Here is an 18,148-nt window from a genome sequence, read left to right on the forward strand (position 1 = left end):
TTTTCACTTGACGATAGGTTGGTTTGATAGCTTTTCCCTTAATGAATCAAATCATGTTTAAAAACAGAATTTTGTATTTACTGGGGGTATTTTTGTCTGATATTCAAATGATCTGAAACTTAATGATCTGAAACATTTTGGTGTGACAGAAAAGCAAAACAGAAGAAATCTGTAAGAGGGCAAATACGTTTTTATATGTCAACATACTGCATTGGAAGTACAAAGGTTAAGGAACCACTACTCGATCATATGAAATGTCGATAAAATGCAACAAAGTTTGTGGTTGTACCTTTACAAGATGTGGAAAAGTTCACATTTTGCTAGGCACTGTAAATCTGCCTCGTTCGGATTCGCTTCTGCAGGGCAGAGTGCGAGGATCGTCTCAGAGCAGAGTTCAGGATAGAGATGAACGCTGCAGTCGCTGAGAGCGAACAACGATGGCAGGACAGAGAACAAGAGCTGCAGACCCAGGTGTCTGAGCTGCAGGCTCTGCTGACGGAGCTGCAAGCACAGGTGAGCCTACGTCACTAACGGCCCTCTATAAACTAATCCATCACGCATGCCAGACTCATTTTTTAAATCTGTTTTCCCATCTTAATTATTCCTAAAAGTCTGTCTTTTTTGCATTGAACTCTGAGTTTCCTGTGGTTAATCTGCATGAGTCTGTATGTTCTAGAACATTAGGTCAAATTCTTTTTGCAAACACATCATCCCAGACAGCGTGCAGAGCCTAAAAATACTCCACCTTGTGATCTGTCACAGATGCAGGCGGAGAAAAAGACGGCGGGACGGGAAGATGACAGCCATGCCAACCCCGAAATTGACAAGCTGAGGAAGGAGGTCCAGGACACTAAGGAGATAAACAAGAAACTGAGAGAGCTGCTGCAGGTATGCACTCACACACAAACAGGATGTGTACCCAAGCCGAAAAGCCCTACTGTACAGGCATTGCTTAATAGATTTTCTCTGTTGTGAATAATTTAGCAGCTTTGGTGCAAGTGTTGCAGTGCAGAGCAATATATTTTTCTGTGAATGGAGCAAGCTGATTTTGTAGACTGGAAGAATGCAGCCATTGTCAAATAGATAAACGTGTGTGTTATTGTGTCAAAGGAACCTCAGAGCCAGTCCTTGGCAGAGGAGAGACACAGTCACGCCATGGCGCTGCAGGCGTTGGAAAGGCAGGCAAAGGAAGATCTTCTGTCTGAGATCAACCGGCTTCAGACAATGCACCACCTGGAGCTCGGTAACATTTGCTGAATTTTAATACCCAAATAAGAGCTCAAACAAAAACAGATGCAGAAATGAAATGAGCAAATGAGCACAGACTGCATTGTACAACCAGATTACAAATTCAGCACAGCGGCAGGAGTAGGCGGGTAGGTCTGGGTGGTGGGTACTGAAAGAGTTGACCAAACTGATTTAGTTTTCTGTCTGTGTTTGTTTTTGTGTGTACATGAAATCAGACAAGCAGCGGGCAGAGCTGACCCAGCAGCACACAGAGTGGAGCCGACAGATGACCCAGAGACACATGCAGCAGATAGAAGACCTACAGGCCCAACTACAAGCACACACACAGATGATGGCTCTGCAACAGGTGTTGGACACAGTGCCAAATATTAATCCTAACGTGCACAGACACGCACACTCTTTTTATCCACAATTCATGGCCTACGCCCTGCTGATTTAATCTCTCTCTGTGTGCACACTGAAGCAAATCACAGCAGCTGATACCTGATATCATTATCTTTTATATCAATAAAATCCTCCTTGGCTGTGGGATTGAGCCAGCACAGCATGATGTTCTGTGCAGCAGAACTGAATATATTAAAAACAGAAATCTGACTGAACGGTGATGAAAACATTGAAAGTTTCCTCTTCTGCTCATTATCTGTTGTGCTTCTGTACGTGTGAAGGACCTGAAGCAGCAGAACCAGTACCAAGTATTTGAGCGACAGCTGGACGAGAGCCGCTGTGCCATGCTGGAGCTTCAAAGAGAAAACACTGCACTGAAAAAAAAACTGCAGGAACGGTAAAGAGATAAAGATTCATTTCACCAATAATGACACCGTTCACCTTTCTGCAGCTATATTGCCTTGTAAGGTATTGACCCCCCCTTAAACTATTTCACATTTTGTTACATTAAATCAACAAATTGCATTACATTGTATTTAAACTGGAAGGAAAATGATAGGTGGTTTTTTTCTAACCAAAAACCTATAAAATGTGGAGTGTAAAATGCCATAACACTGGAAATTATCATGCTGTTTATATTTAGCCCTCCCAAGGCTAAGACATGAAATGCTTTGATCAAAGAATTTCATTGCAGCCCCTGCTGGATGTTTAGGGTCGATGTCCTGCTGGGAGATGGACCTCAATCCTTGTTTCAATTTTTTTTACAGAACAGGTCTTCTTTCAGGATTGCCCTTGATTTAGCTCCATCCATCGTCCCATCAACTCTGCTAAGATTGCCTGTCCACAGCATTATGCTGCCAACGCTATGTTTCAGCATGGAGATAATGTGTTGGGGGTTACCTACAGTGTTAGTTTTACACCTCTTATAGCATTTTTGATCTAAGCTTACATTTACTTTTTTACTTTAAGTTTACTTTTGGTTTTATCTTACTTGAGCTCCTTCTTCCACATGTTTGCTGCGTGCTCTACATGGATTGCAGTACACCGGAAACTGAATTTCTAGTTACTATCCTTCCACAGAGGTTTTCCTTTATGACGCGCTTCCATAAAGACCATCTTTGTGGAGTGAACAACTAATAGCTTTCCTGTCAACAGATTCTACCACCTGAGCTTTGGATTTCTGCAGCTCCTCCAGAACTACCATGGGCCTCTTGGCTGCTTTTCTGATTAATGGTCTCCTTACCCAGCCAGTCAGTTTAGGTGGACAGCTAGGTTTTGGTAGGTTTTCAGTTGTGCTTCATTTTCTGAAGATGGACTGAACAGTTAGGTCAATAAGAAGAATGGGATCAGTAGGATATCCTATATGAATTGAAAATAAACAGCAGATTTAGAACCCTATCTGTGCTGAACTTGGGGGCAGATCTAGATGTAGATTGGCTCGACAAGACAAGAAAATATGTGCTTATTGTTTTCCTGGATGTAACGCTTTTTCATAGGTCTGTGAAGAAGAATTCAGAGGTTGAGGAAAAAGAAGCGGTGAGCACAGACATGAGGAAGAACAGAGACGCTCAGCTGGAGGAAGAAGCACAACATCTGAAGGAGGAGGTGGAGAAACTAAGGGTGGAAATGGAGAAACTGGAGGAGTCCCAGAAACACTGGGACGAGAAGAAAGAGGATGACCTGAAAGAAGAGGAGGTGGACGAGGAGAAGAGGAAAGAGCGAGAAGAGGAGAAGCGAAGAGCGGAGGTAGAGGAGATCAGGAAGGAGCACAAGAGAGAGATGCAGAGTTTGGTTTCTGAGTACAGCAGCGCGCAGAAGCACCTGCAAGCTCGCATTGTGGCTTTGGAAAATGAGTGAGTAGAGAAGAAGAGAGGCTTTTAAACGAGAGCATTCCAGTTTGGGAATGTGAGAAAAATTGTGTGTATGTTTGATTTACCGGCAGACTGCGAGAGAGGGAAGAACGCTGCAGGAGGAGGGAGCCTCGATGTGACGACCTGTCACTGGGGAGACTCCAGGAGCGGCTGATGGAGAGAGATCAGCTCATTAAAAGATTAGTGGTGAGAACACACACATGAGCACAAAGATCATTGCTCCCTTACAAAACAAGGTAGGTTACATTCTGTCCTGGTTTTATTACTGCAATTAAAATCCAAAAAACATTCAAACATAACAAATCTGGACGTAGAAAAGCAATAAATGGATCTGAGTTTCAATCTAAAATAATTTGGTCCAAAATGCAGTTATTGTAAGAAAACGAGAGATAAAGAGAGACTATACAGATATAACCTACAACTGAAAAATGCAAGGGAATCTTTCTTTTCTGAGATCATCAGCAAAAATATTATTAATGCTCGTGCATTATTTGCCACGGTCGACAAGTTAACAAACCATCCTGTAACTGTAGCATCTGAACTCCACTCTACCAGGGCCTGCAATGAATTTGCTAACTTCTTCACTGAAAAAACCCAAAAGATCAGAGGGGCAGTCAGTACATCCACATCAACTCCAGTACCAATGCTGTCTCCAACTAGAACTGATTTTGACAAAAATTTCCCAATTTCACCAAATAAACGACAAAAACTTTTAAAAAAAATCGTACAGCAACTAAGCTCTTCTTCCTGCTGTCTCAATGTTTTAACCACAGCTTTCCTTAAGAAAGCTTTGCCTGTCATAATGTCATAATGAAAAAGAGCAACTTGGACAAGCTGCTACTACAGAACTACAGGCCTATCTCAAACCTCCCCTTCATCAGTAAGATTATTGAAAAAGCTGTGTTTCAACAGTTAAACAACTTCCTAACAACGACCAACCACTTTGATGTCTTCCAGTCAGGCTTCCTGCTCACCACAATACAGAGACTGCTCTTGTCAAGATGTTCAATGACATCTGTATAAATGCAGACTGTGGAAGAACCACAGTGCTGGCATTATTGGACCTTAGTGCAGCATTCGACACTGTTGATCACTCCATTTTATTAGAGCGCCTGGAAAACTGGGTCGGCCTTTCTGGTACAGCACTCAATTGGTATAAATCCTACTTGAAGGACAGGGACTTTTGTGTCAGTAGGTAACTTTACATCAGAGACCACAAAAATCACATGTGGCGTTCCCCAAGGGTCCATCTTAGGGCCCCTCCTATTTAATATCTACATGCTCCCCCTAACTCAGATTTTAATAAACAACAACGTAAGTTATAACTATGCAGACGACACACAGCTATACGTTACAATGTCACCAGGTGACTATGAACCCATTCAAGCGCTGGGTAAATGCTTAGAAGAAATCAATGCATGGATGGACCTAAATTTTCTTCAACTGAATCCACTGAAACAATTGAAACAAAACTGAAGTAATAATCTTTGCACCAAAGGAAGAGTGTTTAAAAGTTAGCACACAGCTTCAGTTAATACAGCTGGAAACCACCAGTCAGGCTCGAAGTCTGGGTGTAGTGATGGGCTCAGACCTGAACCTTCAGAGGCACATAAAGACAGTAACAAGGTCGGCCTTCTATCACCTAAAGAACATCTCCAGGATTAAAGGACTAATGTCTCAGTAGGACCTTGAAAAACTAATTCATGCGTTCATCTTTAGTAGAATTGATTACTACAACAGTGTCTTCACAGGTCTGTCTAAAAAGTTGATCAGACAGCTGCAGTTGATCCAGAACGTTGCTGCCCGCGTCCTCACTAGAACTATGAAAGTGGAGCACATCACCCCGGTTCTAAAGTCCTTACACTGGCTCCCTGTAGCTCAGAGAATAGACTTTAAAATACTTCTGTTAGTCTATAAATCACTGAATGGCTTAGCACCAAAATACATTACAGACTTGTTGTCAGTGTATCAACCACCCGGACCTCTCGGGTCCTCTGGCTCAAATCTACTCTGCATACCCAGAACCAGAACCAAATATGGAGAAGCAGCTTTTAGTTCTTATGCTCCCCTAATCTGGAATAAACTCCCAGAAAACTGTAAAAGCATTGAAACCCTAAGTTGCTTTAAATCAAGATTAAAAACTTATTTGTTTATGGTGGCCTTTGACTGTGCCATCTAAACATTATTGGTTACGTTTTCAGTCTAACGAACGTTTTAATACAATATCAGCAACAAATTGGCAAGACAGTAAAATAAGAACATTATTTGTTAAAGATGAGAAAGGCATTATTTTATTGATAGATTTAAATCACTGAACCTGTCTTTTACTGCGTGTTCAGGAAGGTAGAGGATTTACACAACTTTTGGAGCAATAAAAAGCTGAAAAATAAAAACAGTAATCTAATGAGTTTCCTGAGTGCTTGAATTGCAACCTTGATGCTATAAAGCATGCCACAAAACAGCCATAAATGAGCTATGAATTAAATCTATTTAAATCAAATGTTGATTAATGCTGTAGACAGGAATCACTTCTCTTTGGAGGTGTGGACATTTTTTGGGATCACGCCAGAAAAATTATTTCCAGAAACCTGTGATTCACTATATAATCTATTTCTAATAAGTGTTCTGTTTGTACATTCTGTTGAAGGAGCAACAGACTGTGATCTGTTCTGTCATAATGTTTGACAAGATGTCCTAATCAGTCTGAGCCATTTAATGCTCAACAGTAGTGGATACTACGGTGGCCGGGGGGTGCAAAACACTTTTACAAGTACCGAAACAAATTTACATTTTAGAAAACAAATGCACATTTCAGAAAACAAGTTTACATTTCAGAAAACACTTTTACATTTCAGAAAACACTTTTACATTTCAGAAAACACTTTTACATTTCAGAAAATCAACCGGAAAGGGAATGTACCAACGCCGAGGCTGACCCGGAAGTCAGCCTCAGGGCTGCATCCTTCGAAGGCCGTATTTGTAGGCCGATTACGTTACAGCGCGGCGACGAAGGCTGTCCCAATTCATGAATCATTCCGAGCAAATGTTGCTGACAAATGTGTCCTTATTTTGCCCGATTTGAAGGACGGGTCGTGAGTATCCTTCGCGGCCCATCATTCATTGCGGGTCGAAGCGGATTGGTCAAGCAGGGGAAGCCATGGCGGACCATAGCAACAAAAGCTGTGAGTAAATTGTGGAAAATTACACTTTCTGTGACACAAATTAACTTCTACAATGTTTTTAGTGCAGGAATATAACAATGTAGACGTGAAATATCTGCTTGATTTATCTAGACATCGCTTAATTTCAAATGTGCTCCGACGTGTTCAGAGTTTTCCGTTCCCGGCGTAGTAACCGGCTCGCCTCGCCAGCCCTACCAGCGGTGAGGCGAGCTAGCCCGGTAGAGATCTGACCGGACTATCGGCACTAAGCTCCCGCTGTCAGTCATCATAGTGAACGTTTAACACAAGTGATTTCTAACAGTTTATGATATTATTTTAATTGTTACTGAAAATCGATTTAATATTTCAGGTGATATTAAGGTTAACCAGAATAAATGGACAGTTTTATGTAATCCAACTGTATCGCTGGAGAGTGTGATTGAGAATAAATAAGCTTTTCAATATGAATTTTTAATGAAGAAATGTGCTATGTTTTAAAAGTTTATTTATAATTCAGTTAGCATTATAATTTCTGATTCCAGGTAAACCCGACGAGGAATACACCTCCAAATGTAAGTGAATCTCAGTAAAGAAGTTAAAAGTTTGAAAGAGCTTGTTTTAGACATTTGCATAGAAATATTTTCTTCAAATTAAGACAAATGTGAAATTAAAAAAGGCTTTATTTTTGCTCTGATATTAAGCAAGATGTTTTTTTTTTTTTGGTATTTTCATATTTGTTTTAGGTACAAAGCAGCAGACGGGCCAGTTTATTAAGCTCAGGGGTGAGAATGACCACATTTTTACTGGAGCTAAAAACTCAGCCACCGTGGCTTGGAGGTACAATAACAACATTCTTTGCAGTCAGTTTCTGTCCAGTTTCAATAACTCCTATCTTTCTAACTTTCATGAATATCCATCCAGGGATTAACATACTTCTTTTGGTTTAGGACAATTCTGGAGAAGATGGACCAACAGGGGAAGGTCACCCCCTTTGCAGGACAAAACAATGTGGGACAATTTGAAGAAAAAAAAAAAGAATTTAGAGTTTGTTCAGAAGTTCTCATGTCACACACAAATAAAAAAATATTTCTAAAAGTCTTATTGGTTTCTCTGTTTAGTCAACTCTTTTTTTTAATTCCATCTAACTTTAGGATTGTAAGTATCCAGGGTCAGGAGAGGGAGTCAGTGAAAAGCCCACTGCTACTACTTGGCCCTGGTTTGTCCTTATAGATGAGGTGTTGGGACAGAGGTCTTCCACAACACCTCCTGTCCTAATTGCCTCCATCCCTGAGGACACTCCAGGGCCAAGCAGAGCGGTGGTCAACCAGATGGAGAAGGAAGACAGTGAGCCAGCAGGAAGGGGTCAGAAAAGAAAGAGGGACAGAGATGATGGAGTTGATCAGGGAGGACATGAGGGCACAGAGAATGGACAGACTGTTTTCCATCTTAGAAAGAATGGTACCGAAATAAGGTGCTACATAAGAAATATTAAGTTTTGTTCAGATTGTTTCTTAAAGTTTTAAGGTGTTCTAATAAATTTCTAAATTGTTTTTGTCACCAATGTATTTTACATTTGATCTAACAATACATCAACTTCATTTAAAGTTATAAACAGAATTTATTATGAAAAATACAAACAGCACTTTAAACAGAATGGGGGAAGAAAACATTCAAACAGATCAAAATTACAAGACAAAAGGCATAAAATAAAACTGTACAAATGTTTACAACGGCAACAGCAGGATCAACCTGAGTGACCGGTTCCTAGAAAAACCTCTTCAACAGAACAAAGAGGCAGATGTCTTTCTGAACAGAAAGTCTCTGGCGGTGTGGCTAAATCTCTCACAAGGTCAGAGACTTGGATGGGATGCTGCAACTGAGACCTTTGGTTAGTCTTTCTGGATGGTGAGCGAAGCATCACACAGGTGGTCTGCAGATGTTTGTGATGCCTCTCTCCGCTGTCCACGGTATCGTCCATCAAGTGGGTTTAAAGGGCTGGCTGAATTGACGACTGCCACATCACTAAGAGGTAATCGGAAAAATGCAGAATTAGAAGATGGTGCTCACAAAATATTACAATTAGTTATACCCCTCAAACATTAATCACATCTATAATATTATACTTGGCTGACACAGTAGTCATGTTCTGGTGGTACCTCCTCCAGGGCGGACACCTCAGCTGAAAGCTGGTCCTGCCAGAGAGCAACGCTGACTGTCTCAGTCCAAACCTCACCCTCATCCTCTTCTACAGCCTCCTCTGGGTCATCCTCTGGGGCCATGACATCCCCAGCACCAAGGCAGATGTTGTGGAGAATGGCGCATGCTGTTATGACCTGAAAACTATTTAAAAGAGGGTGCATATATGTGTATATATTATGTATATATAAAATGGATCTAGGTAAAAACTTACGTGAGGTACAAAGGTGTCGTGCGCCTCCAGCGCTTGCAGGAAGATGGCCCTGAATCTGGTTTTCATCATTCCATTGGAATGATGGCTGTTAAAGCGCTGGGCTCCCACACCTTGTCTTGTCCTCTTGTAGGGAGTGATGAGGGGGAGTGGATATTGGAGGCATGGGTACCCTCCATCAGCAAAGATAAAATGCCCTGGAGGAGGATAAACTGTACAGTGGGCTGTGGTGGAGCACCCTAGGGTCATGCACTGACCCAGGCCAGCCCACATACATGTCAATAAAATGGCTCCGATGGTCAGAAACTGCTTGCAGGATTTTGGAAGGGAAGAGTTTCCTGTTCCTGTAGCACTGACCATCAGGGCTGCTTGGACACCTGAAGCGGATATGGCAGCTGTCAATTGCACCCACAGCTTTAAGAAAAACTCTGTGGCGTCCAGCCCTGCAAACTCACGGGACACTGCCTTAAGTCCTCAGGGGTCTTTAGAAGGTAGATGACCTGGTGACGAATAGCCACGATCTCCTCTGTAACTCTGTGGACGATGCGATGGACAGTAGAGCGAGGCATCCCAAACACTCTGCAGACCACTCTGTAGGATGTGCCACTTGCCAGCCAGAAAAGAAAAACCAAGGTCTCAATAGTAGCACCCATCCATGTTGCCTATCCTGGTGCAAAAGATTAAGCAGCACTGACAGAGACTCCCTGCTCAGCTGAAAATCAGGCCTGGTGTCCTCCTGGTTGAAGAAGCGTTTCAGGACTGGGACACTCAGGTTGATCCTGCAGTAAAGGGGTCTGGTCTAGAAAAGGGAAGAATGGAGATGGAAAAACACATTATTTTTAAGGCATGCTTCTGGATATTTTAAGTGATCAAAGCAAGTAGATACTAATACACCAAAAAGACTGCATTATTATATAATTATCTAAGTACAGCCAGAAGGCATCAAACACTTTATAATTCCCATCTATCTTAAAATTTAAAGTTGCTGTTATTTTATATATATATATATATATATATATATATGTCGACATACATTAGCCATAAACTTGCTATCTCTTTGTTTATTGGCTAGTTAAATCAAACATCTTTTTTACCTGAACATGATTGTCTCTGGAGTGTACCTGGAATCAGAAATTATAATGCTAACTGAATTATAAATAAACTTTTAAAACATATAGCACATTTCTTCATTAAAAATTCATATTGAAAAGCTTATTTATTCTCAATCACACTCTCCAGCGATACAGTTGGATTACATAAAGCTGACCATTTATTCTGGTTAACCTTAATATCACCTGAAATATTAAATCGATTTTCAGTAACAATTAAAATAATAACATAAATTGTTAGAAATCACTTGTGTTAAACGTTCACTGTGATGACTGCCAGCGGGAGCTTAGTGCCGATAGTCCGGTCAGATCTCTACCGGGCTAGCTCACCTCACCGCCGGTAGGGCTGGCGAGGCGAGCCGGTTACTACGCCGGGAACGGAAAACTCAGAACACGTCGGAGCACATTTGAAATTAAGCGATGTCTAGATAAATCAAGCAGATATTTCATGTCTACATAGTTATATTACCGCACTAAAAACATTGTAGAAGTTAATTTGTGTCACAGAAAGTGTAATTTTCCACAATTTACTCACAGCTTTTGTTGCTATGGTCCGCCATGGCTTCCCCTGCTTGACCAATCCGCTTCGACCCGCAATGAATGATGGGAAATGATGGGCCGCGAAGGATACTCACGACCCATCCTTCAAATCGGGCAAAATAAGGACACATTTGTCGGCAGCATTTGCTCGGAATGATTCATGAATTGGGACAGCCTTCGTCGCCGCGCTGTAACGTAATCGGCCTACAAATACGGCCTTCGAAGGATGCAGCCCTGAGGCTGACTTCCGGGTCAGCCTCGGCGTTGGTACATTCCCTTTCCGGTTGATTTTCTGAAATGTAAAAGTGTTTTCTGAAATGTAAAAGTGTTTTCTGAAATGTAAATTTGTTTTCTGAATGTAAAAGTGTTTTCTGAAATGTAAATTTGTTTTCTGAATGTAAAAGTGTTTTCTGAAATGTAAATTTGTTTTCTGAAATGTAAGTGTTTTCTGAAATGTAAATTTGTTTTCTGAATGTAAAAGTGTTTTCTGAAATGTAAATTTGTTTTCTGAAATGTAAATTTGTTTTCTAAAATGTAAATTTGTTTCGGTACTTGTAAAAGTGTTTTGCACCGTAGGATACCAAAACTCTAATGAAATAAATGCCATGTTTATGCTTGAACATTTAAAGTGCAGTAAAATAACACGCTGCATTTCATCAGCATTGCAATGTCCACATTACTGTTATGACTGCGTCCCGCCTAACTCACCCACCAGTGACCTTCTGGATGCTGCAGTCTGGCCCATGAGTTATTCTTGACAGCAACAGATATTACGTTCCAGCCAGAGGTTCTGCAGGTCAGCTTCAACACACGGTTGAGAAAGCTGCTCCAATGTTCTGATATCAATCAGCATGCAAATAGCTTCATGCTGTCTTTCAGAAATGTAGCTAACTCAACAGATTCATAAAGCCCCACCTTTCTTCTGCAGAGAATGTTTTCATGCTGAGCACTTTGCCAGAGTGCTAGGCTAATACTAGCATGTTTACTCTGTTTTGATATGACTTGTTCATAATTTGGCTTATCACGTATTTTAATGCAGTGTTAGTTAATGTTGTGCAGACAGTTATTATTTCCCCTTGCTATGAATGAGCTGTTAACCACACCAACAGCCACAGCGGTGGGGGAGCCAAGACAGCAGCCTCTCTTTGCCTGTGTACGTCATCGTAATGGAAAACACAAACTTGCTAGATATACAAAATTATGCATAGTCTATATTATGTTTTTGCAAATATCTCACACAAAGAAAGGATGAGGACACCTGACACTATGAGACAACAACAGGGGCTGAGAGTTTAATTTAGGCAAGGAGGCCGATGCTTAGCCCAATGGGACCAGAACATCTCCAATGTGGTTGATAATGAGTCAATATAAAACACCAAATGTGTATAAATGCATAGCTAAGAGGATTTTCTGCCCTTGAGTTGCCTCAAGTTAGGTTGTGCTGCCACAAACATGCTGTCAGGTCAAGGTGTGGGAACACACCGAGAAATGGAGCTCTGAATGAGTTTTTTATTGCCTATTTGCAAGTGCAGTCAGTAAGGGGTTGTCACCACCCCCTGAATGCAGCTGCCATGAGAAGGAGCAGATTACCCACTTTATGTGGGACTACACAGCCTTTCCCCACCACAAGATGGAGAGAATTGTGTTTGGTTTTCAGGAGGCGTTGTGGGGTGATGTGCAAGTTAAAGAGTGATGTACTCTCTCGCTTGGCACGAGTGCCTCAGCATTACCTTTAGCTACACTCAACCTGAACATTGTAATGAGTTTATTTATGTTTCATGTTAAAAGTGTGGTTACATTTCTTAAAATATATTGCATCTATTTTTTTTATTTTCTGCACTTGCTGCAAAACCATAAATGAAAAAAATACATATTTTAAAGTTAGTACTATTATATCTAAACATTATTATTATTATTACTGGAGGCAACATGTAAAATAATGTGTTCTTCATCCTCCAGATGGGACAGTATTTTTTGTGAGGTGAGGGTGTAAGACAAACTCTTAACATATTTTAAATGAGCTTAAAGCTTTTAAAAACCCCTTTAAAAGGAACAGGACCAAAATCAAAAACAAAATCAAACAGATATGATTTTTGAGACTGGATGCTCTGCTGATGTGAAGCTTGAACGGGGGAAGTGCGTTTTTATGTGTGTGTGTGTGTGTGTGTGTGGTGGGGTGGGGGAAACCATGCATGCAAGATCTGCCACTAGCTGAAAAAGTATCAGAAACCTCAAAGACAACTGATAGAAACATTTCAATGCAGTTTAATAAATTTCCACTCCTCCATAGGAATTACCATTTTATTTTTAAATATTTATTGCTGAAATGCTCAGAATCTGTGAAAGTTTAGCTGTTGAAACTAACTTTTTAAGCCCTTTATGCCAAGCTATGGCAGGCTCCTTTGAAGACTCCCATTACACGGCAGTATTTCCCCTCAGGGAAATCTGCTGCTGAACCTTTCTATCAAGTTTTGTGTGTCAGTTCTCACTATCAGGTAATAAGGAACATGCTTAAAAACTGTCAATTAAGATTGTGAATACACAGAATAACCCGTTTCTCCAAAAGAAAAACAAAATTGGGGAACAATTTTTAATCTCATCATAGCAATTCTTAATAATTGTGTGTGGTCATTTGTGAAGGAAGAGATGGCGTTTTATTAAAGCTTCCCCTGACATGGTGCTGTGAGGGCCATCTGTGTGGCATGAGGCAGATCAGCAATCATGCGCACCCTCCACACACAACACAAATACAAGAACAACTACACCAATGGTGAACGAGGCCAGTCAAAGTCCTTCCTCATCCTCCTTCCCCGCAGGAAGAGAGGCATCAGCTGCAGCTCCACCCTCCCGTTGCCTGGGACAACAGCACCCTCAGGCTCCGAGACAGCAAGTCCCGCCCCGGGAGCGTCACACCAACCATGAGGGTGAGTTTGGCAGTTTGAGGCATGTGCATAAAGTAATCAAAAACAGCCTCCTTCCACACAGAAGGATTTTTTGAGCTGAGGCCGGATTGTGTTTATGATGCTTGAGATCGCCGATTTGACAGCTTACCGCTCTGTTGTAAAGACATGGTGTTGCACTCTGAGAACTCCATTAGGCTCATTTTACTTACATCAATTCTGACCAATAAAAAGACAGTTTTGTGCATGAGTAAATCTGTATGATGTGTAGATGATCACAGTGAAAAGCCTTACATGGGAATGCCACAGTGCCTTGCAAAGCTATTGAGACAGCTTAAGCTATCACACATTTGTAATGTTATAACCACAAACCTTCATGTGTTTCAATGGGATTTTATCTGATAGACCAACATAATTTAATAATTTTGAAATTGGGGAAATATTTAGGTTTTAATTGTATAAAGAAGCTTGACATTAAAAGTTTGGACACACCTTATCATTCAAAGAGTTTTCTTTATTTTCATGACTATGAATATTGTAGCTTCACACTGAAGGCATCACAACTATGAATTAACACATGTGGAATTATATACTGAACATAAAAGTGTGAAACAACTGAAAATATGTCTTATATTCTAGGTTCTTCAAAGTAGCCACCTTTTGCTTTGATTACTGCTCCGCACACTCTTGGCATTCTGTTGATGAGCTTCAAGAGGTAGTCACCTGAAATGGTTTTCCAACAGTCTTGAAGGAGTTCCCAGAGATGCTTAGCACTTGTTGGCCCTTTTGCCTTCACTGTGCGGTCCAGCTCACCCCAAACCATCTTGATTGGATTCAGGTCCGGTGACTGTGGAGGCCAGGTCAGCTGGCGCAGCACCCCATTCAATTCAATTCAATTCAGTTTTTATATAGTGCCAATTCACAACACATGTTGTCTCAAGGCGCTTCACAACAGTCAGGTACATACAGAATGGTTCGGTAGTCCTTGGCAGTGACGTGCCCATCTAGCACAAGTATTGGGCCAAGGGAATGCCATGATATGGCAGCCCAAACCATCACTGATCCACGCCCATGCTTCACTCTGGGCATGCAACAGTCTGGGTGGTACGCTTCTTTGGGGCTTCTCCACACCGTAACTCTCCCGGATGTGGGGAAAACAGTAAAGGTGGACTCATCAGAGAACAATACATATTTCACATTGTCCACAGCCCAAGAATTGCGCTCCTTCCACCATTGAAACCGACGTTTGGCATTGGCATGATTGACCAAAGGTTTGGCTATAGCAGCCCGGCCGTGTATATTGACCCTGTGGAGCTCCCGACGGACAGTTCTGGTGGAAACAGGAGAGTTGAGAAGCACATTTAATTCTGCTGTGATTTGGGCAGCCGTGGTTTTATGTTTTTTGAATACAATCCGGGTTAGCACCCGAACATCCCTTTCAGACAGCTTCCTCTTGCGTCCACAGTTAATCCTGTTGGATGTGGTTCGTCCTTCTTGGTGGTATGCTGACATTACCCTGGATACCGTGGCTCTTGATACATCACAAAGACTTGCTGTCTTGGTCACAGATGCGCCAGCAAGACGTGCACCAACAATTTGTCCTCTTTTGAACTCTGGTATGTCACCCATAATGTTGTGTGCATTTCAATATTTTGAACAAAACTGCTCTTACCCTGCTAATTGAACCTTCACACTCTGCTCTTACTGGTACAATGTGCAATCAATGAAGACTGGCTACCAGGCTGGTCCAATTTAGCCATGAAACCTCCCACACTAAAATGACAGGTGTTTCTGTTTCATTGTCCAATCCCTGTACATTCCAATTAATCCTAACCATTGAACAGTGCAGTCAGAGTTAGTTATTTATTCAAATTGGGTAAAAAGTTTTTCTGTCTAAGGAAACCCAGCAGATTGCATCCAGTCAGTGACTTGCAGCATTCACTCCTCCTGGATGAGCATGTAGAGACAGTGGACAGTCATTGGCGTTGACTTTGCAGCAATCCCTCATACTGAGCATGCATGTAGCGACAGTGGAGAGGAAAAACTCCCTTTTAATAGGAAGAAACCTCCAGCAGAACCAGGCTCAGTGTGAGCGGCCATCTGCCACGACCTACTGGGGGTTTGAGAGAACAGAGCAGAGACACAAAGAGAACAAAGTAAAAGCTCAGTCAATTGCCATGTCTAGGAGAGAGAAAGGGTTAAACACTAAAAGACAGGGCCAAGTGGGTCATTGGTAGAGGGTGAGCATTAAGTTGCTGCCAGCAGAAGCTCAAACGATTCCCCTCTCCAGAAAGGTGTCACAGGTAGACACAGAGCCAGGCCAGGTGTAGCTTCTAGGAAGAGAAAAGAGAGAACAAAGTTAAAAGCTGAAATAACAGCAAATAATGCAAAATTGGAGAGTAGTGTGAGAATGTAGCGAAGAGGGTGAAAGTGGTCATTATGTCCTCCAGCAGCCTAAGCCTATAGCAGCATAACTACAGAGATAGTTTCAGTTCAAATTATTTAGTTAAACGGCGCTTATTTACAACAATGTCGTCTCAAGGCACCTCACAAAGGGTCCCACTGATGGTCATTGTTATACTAAAAACCACAAGGATTGGGATACCTCTCTCTGTCAGACTAATTATAACCATTGGAAAAGAGAAGGGGTCATACAGGTAGCAGAAATGGAGGGTGTGTTTGCACTTCAACCATAACTGAGCCGGTTTAGGCTAAATCTGACTCCCTCTTACTCCAACCAACAGGGAGGGAGGACGGCTCCCACCCTGATAACCTAAGCCACTCTAACTATAAACTTTATCAAAAAGGAAAGTTTTAAGCCAAGCCTTAAAAGTAGACAGGGTGTCTGCCTCACGGACTAAAACCGGGAGCTGGTTCCACAGGAGAGGAGCCTGATAACTAAAGGATCTGCCTCCCATTCTACTTCTAGAGACTCTAGGAACCACCAGTAAACCTGCAGTCTGAGAACGAAGTGCTCTGTTAGGAACGTATGGAACAATCAGATCTCTGATGTATGATGGAGCTAAATCATTAAGGGCTTTATATGTGAGGAGGAGAGTTTTAAATTATATTCTGGATTTAACAGGGAGCCAATGAAGGGAAGCTAAAATAGGAGAAATATGATCTCTCTTTTTAATTTTAATCAGAACTCTTGCTGCTGCATTTTGAATCAGCTCCATCACTCTCCTTCTTGGTCAAATAGCCCTTACACAGCCTGGAGGTGTGTTTGGGGTCATTGTCCTGTTGAAAAATAAATGATGGTCCAACTAAATGCAAACCGGATGGAAGAGCATGCCGCTGCAAGATGCTGTGGTAGCCATGCTGGTTCAGTATGCCTTCAATTTTGAATAAATCCCCAACAGTGTCACCAGCAAAGCACCCCCACACCCTCACACCTCCTCCTCCATGCTTCACGGTGGGAACCAGGCATGTAGAGTCCATCTGTTCACCTCTTCTGCACTGCACAAAGACACGGTGGTTGGAACCAAAGATCTCAAACTTGGACTCATCAGACCAAAGCACAGATTTCCACTGGTCTAATGTCCATTCCTTGTGTTCTTTAGCCCAAACAAGTCTCTTCTGCTTGTTGCCTGTCCTCAGCAGTGGTTTCCTAACAGCTATTTTACCATGAAGGCCTGATTCACACAGTGTCCTCTTAACAGTTGTTCTAGAGATGTATCTGCTGCTAGAACTCTGTGTGGCATTGACCTGTTCTCTAATCTGAGCTGCTGTTAACCTGCGATTTCTGAGGCTGTTGACTTGGATGAACTTATCGTCCGCAGCAGAGGTGACTCTTGGTCTTCCTTTCCTGGGGCGGTCCTCATGTGAGCCAGTTTCTTTGTAGCACTTGATGGTTTTTGCGACTGCACTTGGGGACACTTTCAAAGTTTTCCCAATTGTTCTGACTGACCTTCATAATGATGGCCACCCTTTTTTCTTTACTTAGCTGCTTTTTTCTTGCCATAATACAAATTCTAACAGTCTATTCGGTAGGACTATCAGCTGTGTACTATATCCACCTCCTGCACAACACAACTGATGGTCCCAATCCCATTTATAAGGCTTGAAATCCCACTTGTTAAACCTGACAGGGAACACCTGTGAAGTGAAAACCATTTCAGGTGACTACCTCTTGAAGCTCATCAACAGAATACCAAGAGTGTGCGGAGCAGTAATCAAAGCAAAAGGTGGCTACTTTGAAGAACCTACAATATAAGACATATTTTCAGTTGTTTCACACGTTTTTGTTCAGTATATAATTCCACATGTGTTAATTCATAGTTTTGATGCCTTCAGTGTGAAGCTACAATATTCATAGTCATGAAAATAAAGAAAACTCTTTGAATGAGAAGGTATGTCCACACTTTTGGTCTGTACCGTATTTGTACTCAAACTCCTTCACTTTGATACTTTGATAGTAAATAAATTCCCATGCAAACAATTGCCTTTAGAAGTCCCCTGATTAGTAAAAAGAGTATTACTGTGTTAGAGGAGATTACAGAACAAACAGCATCATAAAGACCAAGGA

The 18,148-nt window shown here is 41.7% G+C and overlaps 1 protein-coding gene across 1 annotated transcript in view; it reads left to right on the top strand.

The window, feature by feature from the left end:
* The window catches only part of fam184b (family with sequence similarity 184 member B), a 60,194-nt gene that overhangs the window by 34,593 nt on the left and 7,453 nt on the right, over window positions 1-18,148 (top strand). Inside the window, exons 9-16 of the mRNA XM_047366219.1 lie at window positions 363-513; window positions 763-888; window positions 1,111-1,243; window positions 1,464-1,594; window positions 1,914-2,029; window positions 3,129-3,485; window positions 3,575-3,689; window positions 13,537-13,644. Of these exons, the coding sequence (XP_047222175.1) occupies window positions 363-513; window positions 763-888; window positions 1,111-1,243; window positions 1,464-1,594; window positions 1,914-2,029; window positions 3,129-3,485; window positions 3,575-3,689; window positions 13,537-13,644 (1,237 nt within the window). The remainder of the gene's footprint in view (window positions 1-362; window positions 514-762; window positions 889-1,110; window positions 1,244-1,463; window positions 1,595-1,913; window positions 2,030-3,128; window positions 3,486-3,574; window positions 3,690-13,536; window positions 13,645-18,148) is intronic.

This window comes from Girardinichthys multiradiatus, chromosome 5 (genome assembly GCF_021462225.1).
Source record: "Girardinichthys multiradiatus isolate DD_20200921_A chromosome 5, DD_fGirMul_XY1, whole genome shotgun sequence".
In the NCBI taxonomy this organism is placed as follows: Eukaryota; Metazoa; Chordata; class Actinopteri; order Cyprinodontiformes; family Goodeidae; genus Girardinichthys; species Girardinichthys multiradiatus.